This window comes from Suricata suricatta, chromosome 11, assembly GCF_006229205.1.
Source record: "Suricata suricatta isolate VVHF042 chromosome 11, meerkat_22Aug2017_6uvM2_HiC, whole genome shotgun sequence".
Lineage (NCBI taxonomy): Eukaryota > Metazoa > Chordata > Mammalia > Carnivora > Herpestidae > Suricata > Suricata suricatta.
The window spans coordinates 58,436,130-58,454,182 of NC_043710.1; the positions used below are offsets into that span (position 1 = coordinate 58,436,130).

The 18,053-nt window shown below is 38.5% G+C and overlaps 1 protein-coding gene across 3 annotated transcripts in view; it reads right to left on the bottom strand.

The window, feature by feature from the left end:
- Positions 1 to 18,053, bottom strand: part of PAK1 (p21 (RAC1) activated kinase 1) — a 165,284-nt gene that overhangs the window by 13,728 nt on the left and 133,503 nt on the right. For all 3 annotated transcript variants that reach the window (XM_029957576.1, XM_029957577.1, XM_029957575.1), the window contains exons 9-11: positions 14,899 to 14,947; positions 4,476 to 4,588; positions 1,059 to 1,176 (exon numbers count right to left, since the gene is read on the bottom strand). In XM_029957576.1, the coding sequence (XP_029813436.1) occupies positions 1,059 to 1,176; positions 4,476 to 4,588; positions 14,899 to 14,947 (280 nt within the window). The remainder of the gene's footprint in view (positions 1 to 1,058; positions 1,177 to 4,475; positions 4,589 to 14,898; positions 14,948 to 18,053) is intronic.

Here is an 18,053-nt window from a genome sequence, read left to right on the forward strand (position 1 = left end):
AATGGAATATTACTGAGACCTAAAGAAGAATGAAATCTTGCCATTTGCAATGATATGGATTGAGCTAGAGAGTATTATGCTAAGTGAAATAAATCAGTTAGAGAAAGACAAATACCATGTGATTTCACTCATATGTGGAATTGAAGAAACAAAACAAACCAGGAAAGGGAAAGAGAGAGAGAGAGGCAAACCAAGAAAAAGACTCTTAACTATAGAGAACAAACTGATGGTCAACCAGAGGGGAGGTTGGGGAGTGGGGTGAGTTAAACAGGGGATGGGGATTAAGGATGGCACTCGTTATACATGGACGTGTTGAGTCATTTTACTGTACATCTGAGTCTAATATTACACTGTATGTTAATTGACTGGAATTTAAATAAGAGCTTTAAAAACATGTGGCTCTGCCCTGAGGACATTGCTTCTCACAGAAACTTTGTAAAGAGTTTCTTCCTCCCTCTTACACAAGTATATTACAGACCTTAGACATTTAATAGCAATGAGGAGAAAAGAGAATTCCTATTTAAGTTTCATTTTCTATTTCTTTTGCCTGGAAGTATTTTACTCCAGATTTTTGTGTGGCTTGCTTTTTTGTATGTTCGGATCTTTATTCAAATCTATGGCAAAATCATTCCTACTCTGTCTAAAATGGTACCTCCTCTGTCACTACCTTCGGACTCTTTTATTTCCTTCACAGCACATGAAGAAAACGGGAAAGTAGAATAAAAATATGATTAAAATATATATCCATATAGAAGAGAAAAACACTACAAAGTATTTATAGCAGTCACCTTTAAGGTTGAAATTGAGTGACTTCATATATATGTGTAATTTCTAATTTTTCTACAATGGGTGTACACTTTTATAATCAGAATACAATTATCTTAAAAATAGATTATAGTGATAGAAAATTCAAAACAGCTAAACGAGAATAATGGGAGAGCCCAGCTAATTTCTCCCACCTTTAATGCCTAGGCTGAGATCCTATCAGGTACAAAACTCTGAGAGACACTGATATGAAGACCACTTCCCACTCAAGGCTGGTTGGCCATTGGCCTTACCTCACGGCAGACAGCTGCAATCTGGCCTTCATCCATGCAAGTTTCTGTTACCACATCTGTCAAAGAGCCTCCAGCCAAGTATTCCATGACAACCCACAGCTCGTCTCCCACGAGGTAACTGTAGAAGTACAGAAAAGGGGTAAGAAGAAACAGAGTACTCTGAGCCATAGCAGTGGGTTTCAAAGGTGAAACATATACACAGACTAAACCTGTATCTCCATCAGCTCTAGAAAAGTCTAGGGTTCTTTTTTCTGGGGAGAAGAAGAATCTGGGAGATAGAAACACTAATTTGATATCCCTTGTGGATTCTCCTGGAGAAAACAAAGCAGATTATTCTGGGAAGCCCCAAAGAGTAGAACTAAGATTACCAGGTTGAAGATATAATAAAATTCTATTTCATCACAATGCAAAGTACTGCTTCTCAAAATTTGGCATGATTCCTACACATCTAGAAGCATCAAGGCAGAGAGCAACCAAACATTTGACAAAGATGGGATTTGCAATCCATGTTACCAACATTAGGCCAAGTCACTAAACCTCTTTGAGAGTTCTAAATCTGAGATCCCTGAGACCAAGTATTGGGCCTTGTTCAAGACTCTATCCCCAGAGTCTACATAGTAGATGCCAATATTTACTGAATAAATCAATGAGCAAAATAAAAGATAATTGATTGCAAATATTAAAAGAAAGAATGGCTATAAAAGCCATTTAAAAGCTATAAAGTATTATACACATAGTCATTATGCTGGCAATGATCTCTACTTTGAGTGTTTCTGATTCTAAAAATGAAATGAACTCAACAAAGGCTGCAGAGCCATAGCCTCTTCTGGCAAGCCAAGGGCTGCTGTATCCCTACAGAGATTATGGAGACATGAGTTAGAACCAATACTATCACTCAGTGACTGGATCATTCAGCCCTAATATCTGATAAATAAAAAGATCACTTAGCCTGTTTGGTCAGTTTATTTTAGCTGCAGAACTAGACAAATGAAAAGAAGAATAACCTAGAGCCCTACAGACTTTTCTGCTAGCTTTAGACAAAGAAGTTATACTGGACTGGCTTGAGCTGTGTAGTATGTCATCTACTGTCATCTAGATACTGGGACTACTTCTGAGCAGGGAAAAAAAAAAAAAAAAAAGGCCTCCAGCAAAGGGTAGGATTTGAATCCTATTCTCTTGATTCTGGACCCAGTACTCTTTCCATAGATTCTATATTCTTTGTAACTAAAAGTCTTATAGTTTTTTTCTCCAGAAAGAATATATATGACAGATTAAGTTGTTCTTCAACTTGAATCTCTTTTGCAAAACAAGATGATGGGGACTTGGACTAAAAGATGACTTAGGACTGGGTAAAAAGCTCTCCACTGGCATGAGCCCATTTCTTCTTTGACAAAGAATGCACATTATGTCCTCTCATCCAGCACATCAAGGAGACACCCACCAGCTTAGACTGATTGAACGGAAGAAATATGAGGGTTCAAGAGACTATCTCTGGACACTGGCAAAGGAGAGCCTCTTTACCTGGGCCGGCCATGACACTGTCAAAGCTAAGACAATCACGAACAGATAACAGTTGTCTCAAAAACTCTGGCTCCATCGTGTGCCAAGGTACCATCAAAAAATCACATCTCCAAGGAAAAGCCTCAGAGCATTACATGTCTGGAGAAGAACAAATATGGATGGAGTTCTCCTCTGGGACAACTCACAAACGCCAGACTGTTAATCGCAACACCTCTGCTTAATGCTCAGGGGAAGGGCACCTTCTTCTGTCCTCCCACAGGAGCTCCTAGGTATTTTTTTCCACAGCAGACTAGGAGCTTTCTGAAGGCAGGGACTGAGCCTTATTTACTTCTGGTTTCACAGTAAAAGCCTCTGGAAACACCAGCAAAGGCATGATTAATAAACAAATTTATAAATTTTCTAGTCTTATTCCCAGAACATAAATTCCTTCAATAACATGGTGACGCACTTTATCATTTAGATACTTCCAGTGATAAGACACTCATATTTTAATGGGATAGAACATACTTTTATTGGGCAGCTTTCATTTTTCCTCATCCTGAGCCAAAATTGGGTACCCTCACTTATAGCCCTCAAGAGTTTGTCCCAGTTATATTCTCTATATTATAAGTTCTTCAAAGGGTGAATAATAACTTTGAGAGGAATTTTCAGAGCCAGTGATGACCTGCATTATGGAGAGACAATCATTCCTCAAAAAGGAAGAAGGCTTTATTCGCTATAGGTATCAACATTATGCATTGGGAAGGTCAAAGTCCAACTCCTTTCCTTTTTAAAGAAATTGAAGTTTACCAATGTTTTAGATGCAAAAGAAGAAATCTGGCAGAATCTTGCAGAAATGAAATATAGTTGACAATGCAACAGAAACAGTAAAAGAAAAAAAAACAATAGAGCCCAAGACTTAGTCCAATAGCGCCTCCACCTGTGATGTCTCTGAAACCCAGGCAAGAAGCTCGCTTTCTTTTCTCATATATGGGAGAAAAAAACACAATATGAAGGAAAGGGTATGGAAGTTGGTGCTAGGAATATTCAAATCCAAAACCTTCATTTGCTACTTGCTGGCTTACTGGTCTTGGGCAAGTTATTAACTTCTATGAACCTCAGTTTCTTCATCAGTAAAATACAGATAGTAAACCCTATTTCAAAATGAGATACTATTCATGAAAGTGCGTGATGTAAAGTAAAGCATAATACAAAATATTAGCTATTACCACTATTATCATATTGAAGAACAGAATTCCGATGAGCTAGAATAATGGGCTGAAATAATCAAAATGGGATTTAATGAAAGTTCCTAAAAAGTTCTACGTTAACCAGTTTAAGGTAAGCTCACATTAAAAAAAAAAAAAGGATCAGAGATTTAAATTGACTACAGACTTACTAGGGGTCAACAATGAAACAGGGCTTCCTAAAAACCAAACGGTGAATGAAATCATTAGGTTTTGTTGAGTATAGAACAAAAGAGAAGTCTTATTCTTTCCATATTAGTCAATCTCAAATGAAACTGAAGACTGTCAAATTTTAAGAGAATAAGATAAACTAGAACTTATTCAGGAGGATGAGCAGGGTAAAGAAAGATTTGGGATATAAACTGATTTAAAGACTGACATGTCTGATTCTGGCTGTTGGGCTGAAGGGTGGGCCTCTGTGAGGCAAAAAAAACAGTTCTAGGACCAGCTGTTAGAAGATACAGGATGATAGGGTTCATCGAACCCAGAAAGACTGTGTGGCAATCAGAGGTGTCCAGCAGTATACAGGGTCAGAGGCAGAGAGCCAAGCATCACAGATGATTCTTAAATGGAGGCGGTTCAGAGTGCTGGTGACGCCTCCTCCACTAATACTTCTGCCACCCATCAGTCCCAAAGGCTGATCTCTCTGACAAGACCTATTTCTTCATACCTGTCCAAGTAGTTGACAATATTTGGGTTCTTGTTTTCCCTCATGACCAGGATCTCATTAATAATCAGCTCTTTCTTCGGCTGCTGCTGAAGGTTCATCTGCTTAATGGCCACCTGAAATCAGAGTACATTCAATGAGTACACTCAACATTTACTGAGTGACTACTTAGTACCAGGCCTTAAACACTAAGGAGACAGACATGAATCAAATACAGTCTTAGCCCTTGCAGAATTCACATAAACCTAAGTTTTCAGTGTGAGGTTCCTGGACCAGCAGCATCAACATCATTGGGCAACTTGTTAGAAATTAAAATCTTTATTTTTTTTAATGTTTATTTATTATTTTTTTTGAGAGAGAGAATGCGCACAACTGTGGGAGGGGCAGAAAGAGAGGGAGAATAAGAATCCCAAGCAGGCTCCCTGCTGCCAGCACACAGCCCAACATGGGGCTTGAGTTGATGAATTGAACTGTGAGATCATGACCTGAGCTAAAATCAAGAGTCAAATGCTTAACTGACTGAACCACCCAGGAACTCCTAAAATTAAAAGTTTTTAGGTCCCACCCAGACAGAATCAGAAATTCTTCTTTAATAAATGCTCCAGGTGATTCTGATGAGCATCAAAGTTAGAGAATCAAACTTACTACTAATAAAATATTTATATGAAAAAATATTTTTACAAAATCACAATATAAAAGGTATGCTATAACAAAAGTCCATACAAAGTGCTACAGAAACACAAAAGAGAGCAAAAACTCCTTAAATATGGCAACTTTGAGAGGCTTCATAAAGTGGGAGATGACTTTTTGAACTTAATGTGGAAAGATAAATCAGAGTTGACCACATTAAGAGAGAAGGGAAAAAGGGCATGAGATCCTTAATATTTATGTATCAAAAAGAACATCATAGGCTTTTTGTCTGTAGGAATCAATTAATTTCCACATAACACAAATATAAGGTAGAAGTTAGTTTCCAAGGCACTTCTTCTATATGTCAAGTACTAGGTAAGGTATTTTCAGGTTTATTTCATTTAATCCTCAGAGACACACAATGAGTTAAGTATTAATACTGATTCCTTTTGACAGATATGGAAATCATGATTCAGAAAGGATATGTGATTTGCACACACAGTGATTCAGTAGCAAAGTCAGGATTAGAACCCTCAAAAATGATGCCAATTCCTCCTGCACATGCGGCCACATTAATCTTCCCCTCAGTACACATTTGATAACACTCTGATCTGCTCAAAAACAGAAACACTTCTGTTTACTTAGAGATGGTCCTCAGCCCAACATTCAAAGTTCTCATGATCTCACCCCTATCTTACTTCCCTCTGTATTCCTTCACATACTCTATGATCTGATCTTCCCTCCATGTAGAGTACCGTGCATCCTTTGCACATGCTCAAAAGCTATTTATACTTTGTGTCAGGCCAAAAGAAACCTCATTCTCCAAACCAGATAGGTTTTTCTCTCTTCTTTAAAGCCTTGTAAGATCATATTCATAGCTCTCCTAGGGAGCTTACCACATAGTGCCTTTATGATGATCAGTTAGGGAGTGTGTCTCTAGAATCTTGAGAGCTCAGTTGAAAACTCAGAATCCCTGGTGCCAAATACAGGACCTGACACACAGTGGATGCTCAACAAATGTTTGTGGAAATGAACAGAGAAAGAGAGAATTCAGTGGGTTCATAAGTACTTAGTTTCTAAACTACAAATAACATCAGCAATAGACTACTCTATTCCACAGAACTTAAATTATTTGCTAAATGTTTATTCCCTAGAGATATTTTCTTTTCCTGCATAACAGATAAGAACATGAAACACCTAACAGAACAACTAAATGAACCTTGCCAGGAGCAACAAGAAACTGTAAAAAATGAATAATCCACATTTTTATGGGAAAAAAACCATAACTCTCATATTTCCTTAAGTATAGGCAATCTTCTGCAGAGATTCAGTTCATCAATAAGAACAGAAATGATTCTTTTAAGCACTTTGACTAATTCCATTCCTTACCCCAAGTGAGAAAAATTTGCTTCGGAGTAAGGTCTCCTATCAGGTTAAAGGCTTCTGGTCTGGCTGTAGCTTTCCATAATGTTTGATTATTAGCTTTTTCTAATATCTGAAGAGCAACACATTGATCTAAAAACATATTAAATATAGTCAACCCTTACAATATATATTAAAATCTGGGGCCAAAGGAATGCCTTTGGAGTTCCTCTGGCCATCCTAAAGGATGGGACAGTGCTTATGAACCTCAAAGAGGCCACTGCTGGAAGCAGCAAGGGAGATGACTGGCAGGCAGAGGATAACACATAGGGAGGCGCAGGATACCAGAAATCCTTTTCAAAAGCTACTGGCTAAATATGTGCCAGGCTATATGCCCTTCACCCAATCAGTCCCTCTTAGGCCAGCTATCTGCATTCCTATAAAAGAAAAAGAATGGGGCTTGAGCTCTGAGAACCTGAGCTCAGAGGACCTAAGCTCTGAGGCTGTCTGTCATTTACTGACCTTGACCAATCACAAGCTCTCTGTGCCTTGGTCTCTCCATCAATACATTTAGGATAATAATCCCAACCTTGGTTCCCTTCTTTGCAGGATTGTTTTGAGGACTAAATAGGAAATAGTGGCCAATGCATTACTCAAATACAAGTAAAATTTTTAAATAATAGAGGAAGAAAACAATAAAAATATGAATTGTAGTAATAACTGCATTTGAGAAATATCTAGTCCAGGGCAGCAAGAATGACCACATCAACAGGAATGACAGCAAAAACCAACCACCTTCCTGCCAATGCTGTTTTTTCAATGCTTACTATGTTCCAGATGCCAGGTTAGATGCTCTAGTTACATATCTCAGTAAAAACTAACAACAACCCTCCAAGTAAAAATCATTATTTGTATTCTCAAGTAAGGAAATTGAGACTAAGACTTATCAGAAAATTGACCAAGGTCATAATCAATGTCCTCAGGTCCATACGACTACGAAGTTGCTTCCAATCTATTCCTTAAATAAAACACATTCCTTCTAAGAATACGCTAGAAAAATAATTGTTGGATATGTAACTGGGAGACTTCCTGGCACTAACATGCTAATCTTCCTATATGTGACATACAACAATTCTGTTCTTCCCAGGTGGATAACCCCCAATAAGCACTCACTCACAAAGACTGAGAGCATCTTGCCAGCTCCACTAATGATTTATGCTCCCTGGGGCAGGAAATGAGGCCTTCCTGACCACACTGCATTAGCCACCCTAATGGACTTGCTTCCATTCATAGTTTTGTAACCACAAGGCTGGGATATAGTGAAGTCAAGTTTCTATTTCCTGTGGCCAGCTTCTCACACATGCAGGTCCCAGGCCTTTCCAGGAACTGCCCATCAACGGCTATAGGGCCCCAGAGCCCAGAAACATGACAAGGAGCCCTAGTACATAACATTAGCCCTACTGTGGCCTTGCAGCCTGGAAAGCGCAGGTCTAGGTTTTAGAATCAAGATTCTAACCCAGCCCTTCCTAACTGCTGGTAGCACAAGCTTGCAAAAGTTATCTAAACTCTCTGCGCCTCAAATTTTTTTATTTATAGTTTATTGTCAAGTTGGTTTCCACATAACACCAGTGATCTTCCCCACAGTGCTCCCCTCCATGATCATCATCCCCCTTCCCCTTTCCCCCTCCCCCTTCAGCCCTCAGTTTGTTTTCAGTATTCAAGAGTCTCTCATGGTTTGCCTCCCTCCCTCTTCCTAACTCTTCCCCCCGCTCCCCATTCACATGGTCCTCTGTTAGGTTTCTCTTGTTAGACCGATAAGTGCAAACATATGGTATCTGTCCTCCTCCACCTGACTTATTTCGCTTATGACACCCTCAAGGTCCATCAACATTGCTATAAATGGCCAGATTTCATTCTTTCTCATTGCCACGTAGTATTCCATTGTATAAATAAACCACATCTTCTTTCATTTATTTTTTTATTAATAGTTTATTACCAAGTTGGTTTCAATATACCACCCAGTGCTCTTCCCCACAAGTGCCCTCCTCCATGACCATCACCCCTCCTTCCCTCCCCCGCATCAACCCTCAAATTGTTCTCAGCATTCAAAACTCTCTCATGATTTGCCTCACTCCCTCTCCCCAATTCTTCCCTCCCCTTTCATAGTCCCATGGTCTCCTATTAGGTTTCTCCAATTAGACCTATGAGTGCAAACATATGGTATATGTACTTCTCCACCTGACTTATTTTGCTTAGCATGACACCCTCGAGGTCATCTACTTTGCTACAAATGGCCAGATTTCATTTTTTCTCATTGCCATGTAGTATTCCATTGTATAGATAAACCACATCTTCTTGATCCACTCATCAGGTGATGGACATTTAGGCTCTTTCTATGATATGGCTATTGTTAAAAAGTGCTGCTATGAACATTGGGGTATGTGTGCCCCTATGCATCAGCACTTCTATTTTTTTTTTATTTTTTAAATAGCTTATTATTGAATTGGTTTCCATACAACACCCAGTGCTCTTCCCCACAAGTGCCCTCCTCCATCACCACCACCTCTTTTCCCCCTCCCCCCTTCCCTTCAACCCTCAGTTCATTTTCAGCATTCAATAGTGTCTCAAATTTTGCATCCCTCTCTCTCCCCAACTCTCTTTCCCTCTTCCCCTCCCCCTGGTCCTCCATTAGGTTTCTCCTGTTCTCCTGTTAGACCTATGAGTGCAAACATATGGTTTCTGTCCTTCTCTGCCTGACTTATTTCGCTTAGCATGACACCCTCGAGGTCCATCCACTTTCCTACAAATGGCCATATTTCATTCTTTCTCACTGCCATGTAGTACTTCATTGTGTATATATACCACATCTTCTTGATCCACTCATCAGGTGATGGACATTTAAGCTCTTTCCATATTTTGGCTATTGTTGACACTGCTGCTATGAACATTGGAGTACATGTGCTCCTATGCATCAGCACTTCTGTACCCCTTGGGTACATCCTTAGCAGTGCGATGGCTAGGTAATAAGGGAGTTCTATGGATGGCTTTTTGAGGAACCTCCACACTTTTCCAGAGTGGCTGCACCAGTTTACATTGCCACCAACAGTGTAGGAGGGTGCCTGTCTCTCCACACCCTCGTCAGCATCTATAGTCTCTTGATTTGTTAATTTTAGCCATTCTCACCAGTGTGAGATGGTATCTCAGTGTGGTTTTGATTTGTGTTTTCCTGATGATGAGTGATGTTGAGCATCGTTTCATGTGCCTGAAGGCCTTTACTTTCAACTTCAGGTTGAAAGTAAAGGGATGGAGAAATACTAGGTAATAAGGGAGTTCTATGGATGGCTTTTTGAGGAACCTCCACACTGTTTGCCAAAGCAGCTGTACCAGTTTACATTCCCACCAACAGAGCAGGAGGGTGCTGTTTCTCCACATCCTCGCCAGCATCTATAGTTGCTTGACTTGTTCATTTTGGATACTTAACAGGCATGAGGTGGTATCTCAGTATGGTTTTGTATTTCCCTGATGATGAGTGACACTGAGCATCATCTCATGTGCCTGTAGGCCATCTGGATGTCCTCTTTGGAGAAGTGTCTGTTCATATCTTCTGCCCATTTCTTCACTGGATTATTTGTTTTTCGGGTGTGGAGTTTGGTGAGTTCCTTGTAGAGTTTGGATGCTAGTCCTTTATCCAGTATATCATTTGCAACTATTTTTTCCCATTCTGTCGGCTGCCTGTTAGAATTCTTGATTGTTTCCTTTGCAGTGCAGAAGCTTTTCATCTTGATGAGGTCCCAATAGTTCATTTTTGCTCTGGATTCCCTTACCTTTGGGGATGTGTCCAGGAGGAAATTGCTGCAGTTGAGGTCAAAGAGGCTGTTTCCTACTTTCTCCTCTAGGATTTTGATGGTTTCCTGTCTCACTTACAGGTCCTTCATCCATTTGAGTTGAATTTTGTGTATGGTGTAAGAAAGTGGTCTTCTGCATGTTGCTGGCCAGTTCTCCCAGCACCACCTGTTAAAGAGACTGTCAATTTTCCATTGGATACTCTTTCCTGCTTTGTCAAAGATTAATTGGCCATACATTTGTAGATCTAGTTCTGGGTTCTCTATTCCATTGGTCTATGTGTCTGTTTTTGTGCCAATACCATACTGTCTTGATGATGACAGCTTTGTAGTAGAGGCTAAAGTCTGGGATTGTGATGCCTCCTGTTTTGGTTTTCTTCTTCAATATTACTTTGGCTATTGGAGGTTTTTGTGGTTCCATATGAATTTTAGGATAATTTGAACAAATTTGAGAAGCTTTGAGAAGAATGCTGGTGCAACTTTGATTGGGATTGAACTGAATGTGTAGATTGCTTTGGGTAATAATGACATTTTAACAATGTTTATTCTTCTGATCCATGAGCACAGAATATTTTTCCATTTCTTTGTGTCTTCTTCAATTTCTTTCATAAGCTTTCTATAGTCTTCATTGTACAGGTCTTTTACATCTTTGGTTAGGTTTATTCCTAGGTATTTTATAGTTTCTGGTGCAATTGTGAATGGGATCCGTTTCTTGATTTCTCTTTCTGTTGCTTCATTTTTGGTGTATAAAAATGCAACCGATTTCTGTACATTAATTTTGTAGCCTGCGACTTTACTGAATTCATGGATCCGTTCTAGAAGGCTTCTGATGGAGTCGATCGGGTTTTCCATGTAGAGTATCATGTCATCTGTGAAAAGTGAAAGTTTGACGACTTCTTTGCCAATTCTGATGCCTTTTATTGCCTTTTGCTGTCTGGTGGCTGATGCTAGGACTTCCAGCACTGTTAAACAACAGTGGTGAGAGTGGACATCCTTGTGTTCCTGATATCAGGGGGAAAGCTCTCAGTTTTTCAACATTGAGGATGATATTAAGTGTGGGCTTTTCATAAATGGCTTTTATAATGTTTAAGTAAGTTCCTTCTATCCCGACTTTCTCAAGGTTTTTATTAAAAAAAGGATGCTGTATTTTGTCAAATGCATTTCCTGCATTTACTGACAGGATCATATGGTTTTTATCTTTTTGTTTGTTAACGTGCTGTATCACATTGATGGATTTGCAAATACTGAACCAGCCCTGTAACCCAGGAATGAATCCCACTTGATCATGATGGATAATTCTTTTTATATGCTGTTGAATTTTGATTTGCTGGTATCTTGTTAAGTAATTTTGCATGTGTATCATTAAGGATATTGGCCTGTAGTTCTTTTTTTTGTTGGGTCTCTGTCTGGTTTGTGAATCAAAGCAATGCTGGCTTCGTAGAACGAGTTCGGAAGTTTTCCTTCTATTTCTATTTTGTGGAATAACTTGAGAAGGATGGGTGTTAACTCTGTTTTAAATGTCTGGTAGAATTCCCCAGGGAAACCATCTGGCTCTGGGCTCTTATTCGTTGGGAGATTTTTCATAACTGATTTGATTTCTTCACTGGTTATGGGTCTGTTCAGATTTTCTATCTCTTCCCATTTGAATCTCGGTAGTGCATGTGTGTTTAGGAATTTGTCCATTTCTTCTAGACTGTCCAGTTTGTTGGCATATAATTTTTCATAGTAATCTCTGATGATTGCTTGTATTTCTGAGGGATTGGTTGTAGTAGATCCATTTTCATTCATGATTTATCTATTTGGGTGTTCTTTCTTTTCTTTCTGAGGAGCTTGGCTAGAGGTTTATCATTTTTGTTTATTTTTTCAAAAAACCAACTCTTGGTTTCATTGATTTGTTCAATTGTTTTTTTGGATTCTATATTGTTTATTTCTGCCCTGATCTTCATTATTTCTCTTCTTCTTCTGGGTTTGGGGGTACTCGTGCTGCTCCTCTTCTAGTTTCCTTAGGTGCTCTGTTAGGTTTTGAGTTGCACTTTTTCTAGTTTGTTGTAATAGGCCTGGATTGCAATATACTTTCCTCGTAGTACTTCTCCTTTGCTGTGTCCCAGAGAGTTTGGATTATTGTTATTTTTGTTTTCATTTGTTTCCATATATTTTTTAATTTCTTCTCTAATTGCCTGATTGGCCCAATCATTCTTTAGTAGGGTCGTTTTTAGCCGCCACATTTTTGGAGGTTTTCCAGACTTTTTCCTGTGATTGATTTCAAGCTTCATAGCATTGTGATCTGAAAGCGTGCATGGTATGATCTCAGTTCTTTTGTATTTATGGAGGGCTGTTTTATGACCCAGTATGTGATCAATCTTGGAGAATGTGCCATGCGCACTCAGGAAGAAAGTGAATTCCCTAGCTTCAGGATGCAGACTTCTAAATACACCTATTAATTCCATCTGTTCCATGTGCCATTCAGGTCCATTGTTTCTTTAGTGATTTTCTGTCTGGTTGATCTATCCATTGCTGTAAGTGGAGTATTAAAATCTCCTGCAATAAGCAACTTCTTATCAATAAGGTTGTTTCTGCTTGTGATTAATTGTTTTACATATTTGGGTGCTCCCGAATTCGGCACATAGATGTTTATAATTATTAGCTCTTCCTAATGGAGAGACTCTGTAATTATTATATAATGTCCTTCTTCATCTTTTGTTACTGCCTTTACTTTAAAGTCCAGTTTGTCCAATATAAGTATTGAGCCCCAAATTTTTAATCAGTAAAAAGGAAATAATATTACCTATCCCTCAGGGTTCTTTTTCTATTGGTATAACCACCTCTTTTCTATCTCTGCCTCTAATTAATCATGTTTAAAACGGGCATAGTAGGGGCACCTGGGTGGCTCAGTCAGTTAAGCCTCTGACTTCGACTCAGGTCAGATCTCACGTTCGTGGGTTCGAGCCACGTGTTGGGCTCTGTGCTGACACCTAGCTCAGAGTCTGGAGCCTGCTTCCGGTTCTGTGTCTCCCTCTCTCTCTGCCCCTCCCCCTCTCATGCTCTGTCTCTCTCTGTATCAAAAATAAATAAAACATTTAAAAAATAAAAAAAAAAACTGGCATAGTAATACCTTCCTTACTCACCATTACTTTAACATAGCTTCCTGTCCTCTGATCTGTTCTCCACACTACAAGACTTTTATATGCACCCAATGGGAAGTGTGGTCTCTAATGCTTATATATGATTTTAATGTCTGTGTGCTTGTCCATGACTCAATATTTCAAATAGTTCTTAGCACAAAGTGTGGCATAAGGCAAATCTTCAGCGACTGCTTTGTGTAACAAATAATAAAAAATATGTAATTTTTATTGTATATAATAAATAGATAACTTTAATTCCTCAAGTTTATGATGATTTTCACATGCATTGCTTTACTAAATTCTTCCAACTCTTTTGGTAGTATGTATATGGTATCATGCACATTTTATAAATAAAATTCAGATTCAGAGAAGTCACATGACTTGCCCCAAATCATTTAAGTGCTACCAACAGTAAACATCTAGGTTGTTGAATTCTCATCTCAAAGAACAATGACTAAATCCTTAATGATTTTTTTCAGTCTATTTACCCTCAATGGAGCCTCAATATTTGGTTTAGATGCTTATAAAAGACTCACAAGAGCAAGGTGAAATATGTGCTACCCTACTGACCATGACTTCTCCAGTATACCACCAAACATACACAAGCAGGTCCTAGAAGCCGTACTCTTATCACGGGAACAAGCGATCTCTCTCACAACCTCTGAGTCCTAGTACTCTGCAAACTAAGAACTTGCATAGGCAGCTCCCATCCCCAGCCCATCTGCCAACATTCCTGCTCTGCAACCAAAGGAAAGAATGCAAGGAAAACTCAAGTACCTTATATTCCCTTCATGGCTTCCTTCTGCTGAAGATCTTGGGTCACCAGACCTTAGCAATAAAGTCAGAGTTCTCCCAGCTCAATGAAATGAGAGAGACAAAGAGGTGCCTCCAAATAAGGACTTCTATGTCTACTCGAATTCTGGGTGCAGACTACTGGAAGGATCACTAGATTAAGAGTCAAGAAACTCCTACTGTGTTTAAATCTCTTCTACGTCACATTCCTCAACCAAACACCAAACTTATATAAACCATCATCCACTAAGCAGTGCCACAAGATGATCTCTCAGACAATATCCAACTGCTTCAAACTGATACCTCCACCTTTTTACTTTCTGCTTGACTAGGACTGCTCACTTATGAGTCATCCTCACATTCATCAATCACCAGATTCTGTCAAATCTACCTAAAGTACCTTTCAAATCCAGCCACTTCCATACTATGTTACCACCTCAATCCAAATTATCATCTCTCACCTAAAATTATGCAGTAACGGCCTGACTCACCTGCTCCAAACTTAACTCATCCAATCTGTTCTCTATGCTGTAGCCATAGAAACTTTTTCCAAAATCTATTAAGTCTCATGTTACTCCTCTAGGAGTGTCCCTTTTGAGCTAAGAAGAACTAAAAATTAACCCGAAATAAAAAGAAACAGTAGAACTGGAGGAGCCATAGTTGGTTATTAATACTCACCTCCTGTCCTGTGGCCACATCCATTGCAGTATACACAGTGCCCGAAGCACTACATGATAGGTGAGAGAGAGAAAGAACAAAAACACAGGTATTAAATGAAGTGACATTTGTCAAATGTAGATCTATATATGACCTGGCAATGCAAGTGTTAATACTAATAGCAGCAAAAATAACCCTCCCCAACTTCCCCTCCCCTTACCCTATTCTTATATGTGAGAGGCAGTACATGGTAGAAAGAGAATACAGGCTTATGTGGCCAAAAGACCTAAGTTTCAAAATGAAACATCTACCTAGTATGTCCTAGCTATATGATCTTGAACAGGTGACTTAATTTTTCTGGGCTTCACTCTCCTCATTGGTGAAGTGAAGGTAAGAGATAAGAGAATATAAGAGAATTGAAATCAATTAGTTCATAAAGCACTTAGCCAAGTGCCTAGAATATAATGGGTCTTCAATATATATTAGTTTCCTGCTCTTGTTCTTCCTCCTCTCTTCATCACCCTTGGCAGGTTCCTTTAACCCCTTGTGGCCTCAAACTCTTCATTTGTAAACCCTGGTAAGATAAGATCGTTTTCAACCAGGCGTGAGGAGTAAGGGGAAAGGAGTCCAAGAGAAATTTTCAGAATGAGGTGGAGGCAGGTGGCTTGCTTATATTTTTAGCAAAAGAGCTATGGACTGCTGGTGTAGCAGTAATGTTCTATTTCTTAATGTAGATACTGGTTACATGGGTGTGTTCATTTTATAAAATCATCGAATTGTACACTTATCTGTGTTATGTTCAATTATAATTTACATTAAAAAACTATAACCACTAAAATAACAGAAAATTAATCTCATGGTGCTTTGATCCTATGAACCTTTATAACAGTGTTTTTCAATCATTTATCCTATCAAGAGGATATATGAATTTTATTTTGCAGTTTATATTGTAAAATAGGTTTTTATTTTTTATTTTTTCAAACATAAAATATTAAATATGGTTTTTCAAACACCTATGTTCCCTGAAAATCTGATATAATTTTTATCCCATCTCCAAGGTAAAAATAACCTCATGATACACACATGTGTATATGTACAACACACACACATACACACTCACACATATAGAAAGAGTAGGAAGAAGAAAGGCCTATAACCATAAACCCTGTATACTTATAGGTGAGTGAGATGCAACATTTATAACTGTACATGCTGTATGTCATATATATATGTGTCTGTAAATAGAAGGAATCTTAAAAGTCTATATATTACCAAAATGCATTCTGAGATTATGCTACCCAGGGAAATCCGATCAATTTAGGGAGAAAAGTCACTTTTAGGCCTTGCAGCTCAAAATTATGGTCACCAGCTTCCACACCACCACTCTTTAGTTAGAAGCATATCTATAATATATGAGCTATAAGAACTGGATTATTTGTATTAGCATTTACCTTCCCATTACTTGATCTTTCTATCTCTAGTCATCTTCTGTCATTAAGCAGTTATCTATTTTCCTATACACATCTTCCTCCATCCTACCACAGGCATCATTCTTATAGGGCAAATATGCCCTATAAAGCCTCTGGGGACTGGACATTTTGGGACTATGTCTCCATGATTACAGAGGTTTAGAAGTAAGGCCCGCTAGTTAATACTCGATTATTTGAACCTTAAAAAGACATACAAATTTCAGGTCCAAAAAAAAAATTCTTCGGGTCTTAAGGGATAAAAAAGCATGCAAAAATTATAACAGTACCAATTCATATTTGTGTAGCATTTGTTTTTTACTATTTTTTTTAAGTAGGCTCCATGCCCAACATAGGGCTTGAACTCACGACTCTGAGGTCAAGAGTTGCATGTTCTACCAATTGAACCAGCCAGGCGCCCTGGCATTTTCATTTTAAAATCATGGAATGTGGAAACATCAGCATAGGTGCTTAATACATTTTTCATTCCTCCCTTAACACTAACAGACCTGTCAAATAAGCAAGGAAAAACATTTTGTAGATGTTGCCTATTTATGCCTATATATGTTGCAAATGTTCATTTCTGAATTTTAAAAAAAATTCAGAAGGGCACCTGGGTGGCTCAGTCACTTAAGCATTGACTTCGACTCAAGTCATGATCTTGCGGTTTGTGAGTTCGAGTCCCATGTTGGGCTCTGTGCTGACAACGCAGAGCCTGGAGCCTGCTTCAGATTCTGTGTCTCCCTCTCTCTCTGCTCCTTCCCTGCTTGCGCTCTGACTTTCTCTCTCTCAAAAATAAATAAACATTAAAAATTTAAGAAAAAAAAAAAGAAAAGTCAGAAGTTCTGGAAGTGAAAGGCTCTCAGTCTACAATCCCTCTTTTAAATTTACAGATGAAGAAAATAAAGTGCAGAGATGGGATCTGACTTGCCCACACTTGTCCATGTACCTTTCTGCTACATTCTTATATTGCAATGTAGTTAGCTAAAGGAAATGCCATCCCAGGTTATTTTGAGACAAGCAATATGATTTCTCCTCAAGGTGTTAACTACCTTCTATCAGTTCAGACTCGCAAAAGCATGTCTGGTAGGAAAAGCACTGGACCAGGAAAAAATAAGATCCACTCATGTCCAGGGCTATTTTGAGGATTAAATTAAATAAGAGATGCAAATAACAGATGTAAGCTGTAGAGTGATGTACAAATACATCATTATATAATGCAATACTTTATTTTCAGAAGTTCTTGGATTCATAAGAAAGAAAACTAAAACAGAAAACTTCAAAGACTTTATTAGAAACGATGCGTTCATTCAATTAATTGAGAGCTTTCTATAAGTCAGGTGCTTTTCTTTCAGTTTCTTTTTAATTTTAGCTATTTGGGTAGGTCTACAGAAATCTCATTATTTTGCGTTTTTATACAGAAATATAACTTGACTAAAGTAATCTGCACAAATTTTAAGTGTGCAACTTGATGATTTTTCAAAATCTACACACCCATGTGTTCATCATTAAGATCACCCCCAAAGGTTCCTTATGCCCCTTCCCAACACATGCCCCTCCCAGACACAGCCATTATTCTGACTTCTACTGTCATCAATTAGTTTTGCTTACCCTTGAACTTCATATAACAAACATCATATAATGTCTGTTCTTTTATATCTGGCTCCTTTTGCTCAAGATAATGCCCAAACACTGTTAAGATTCAACATA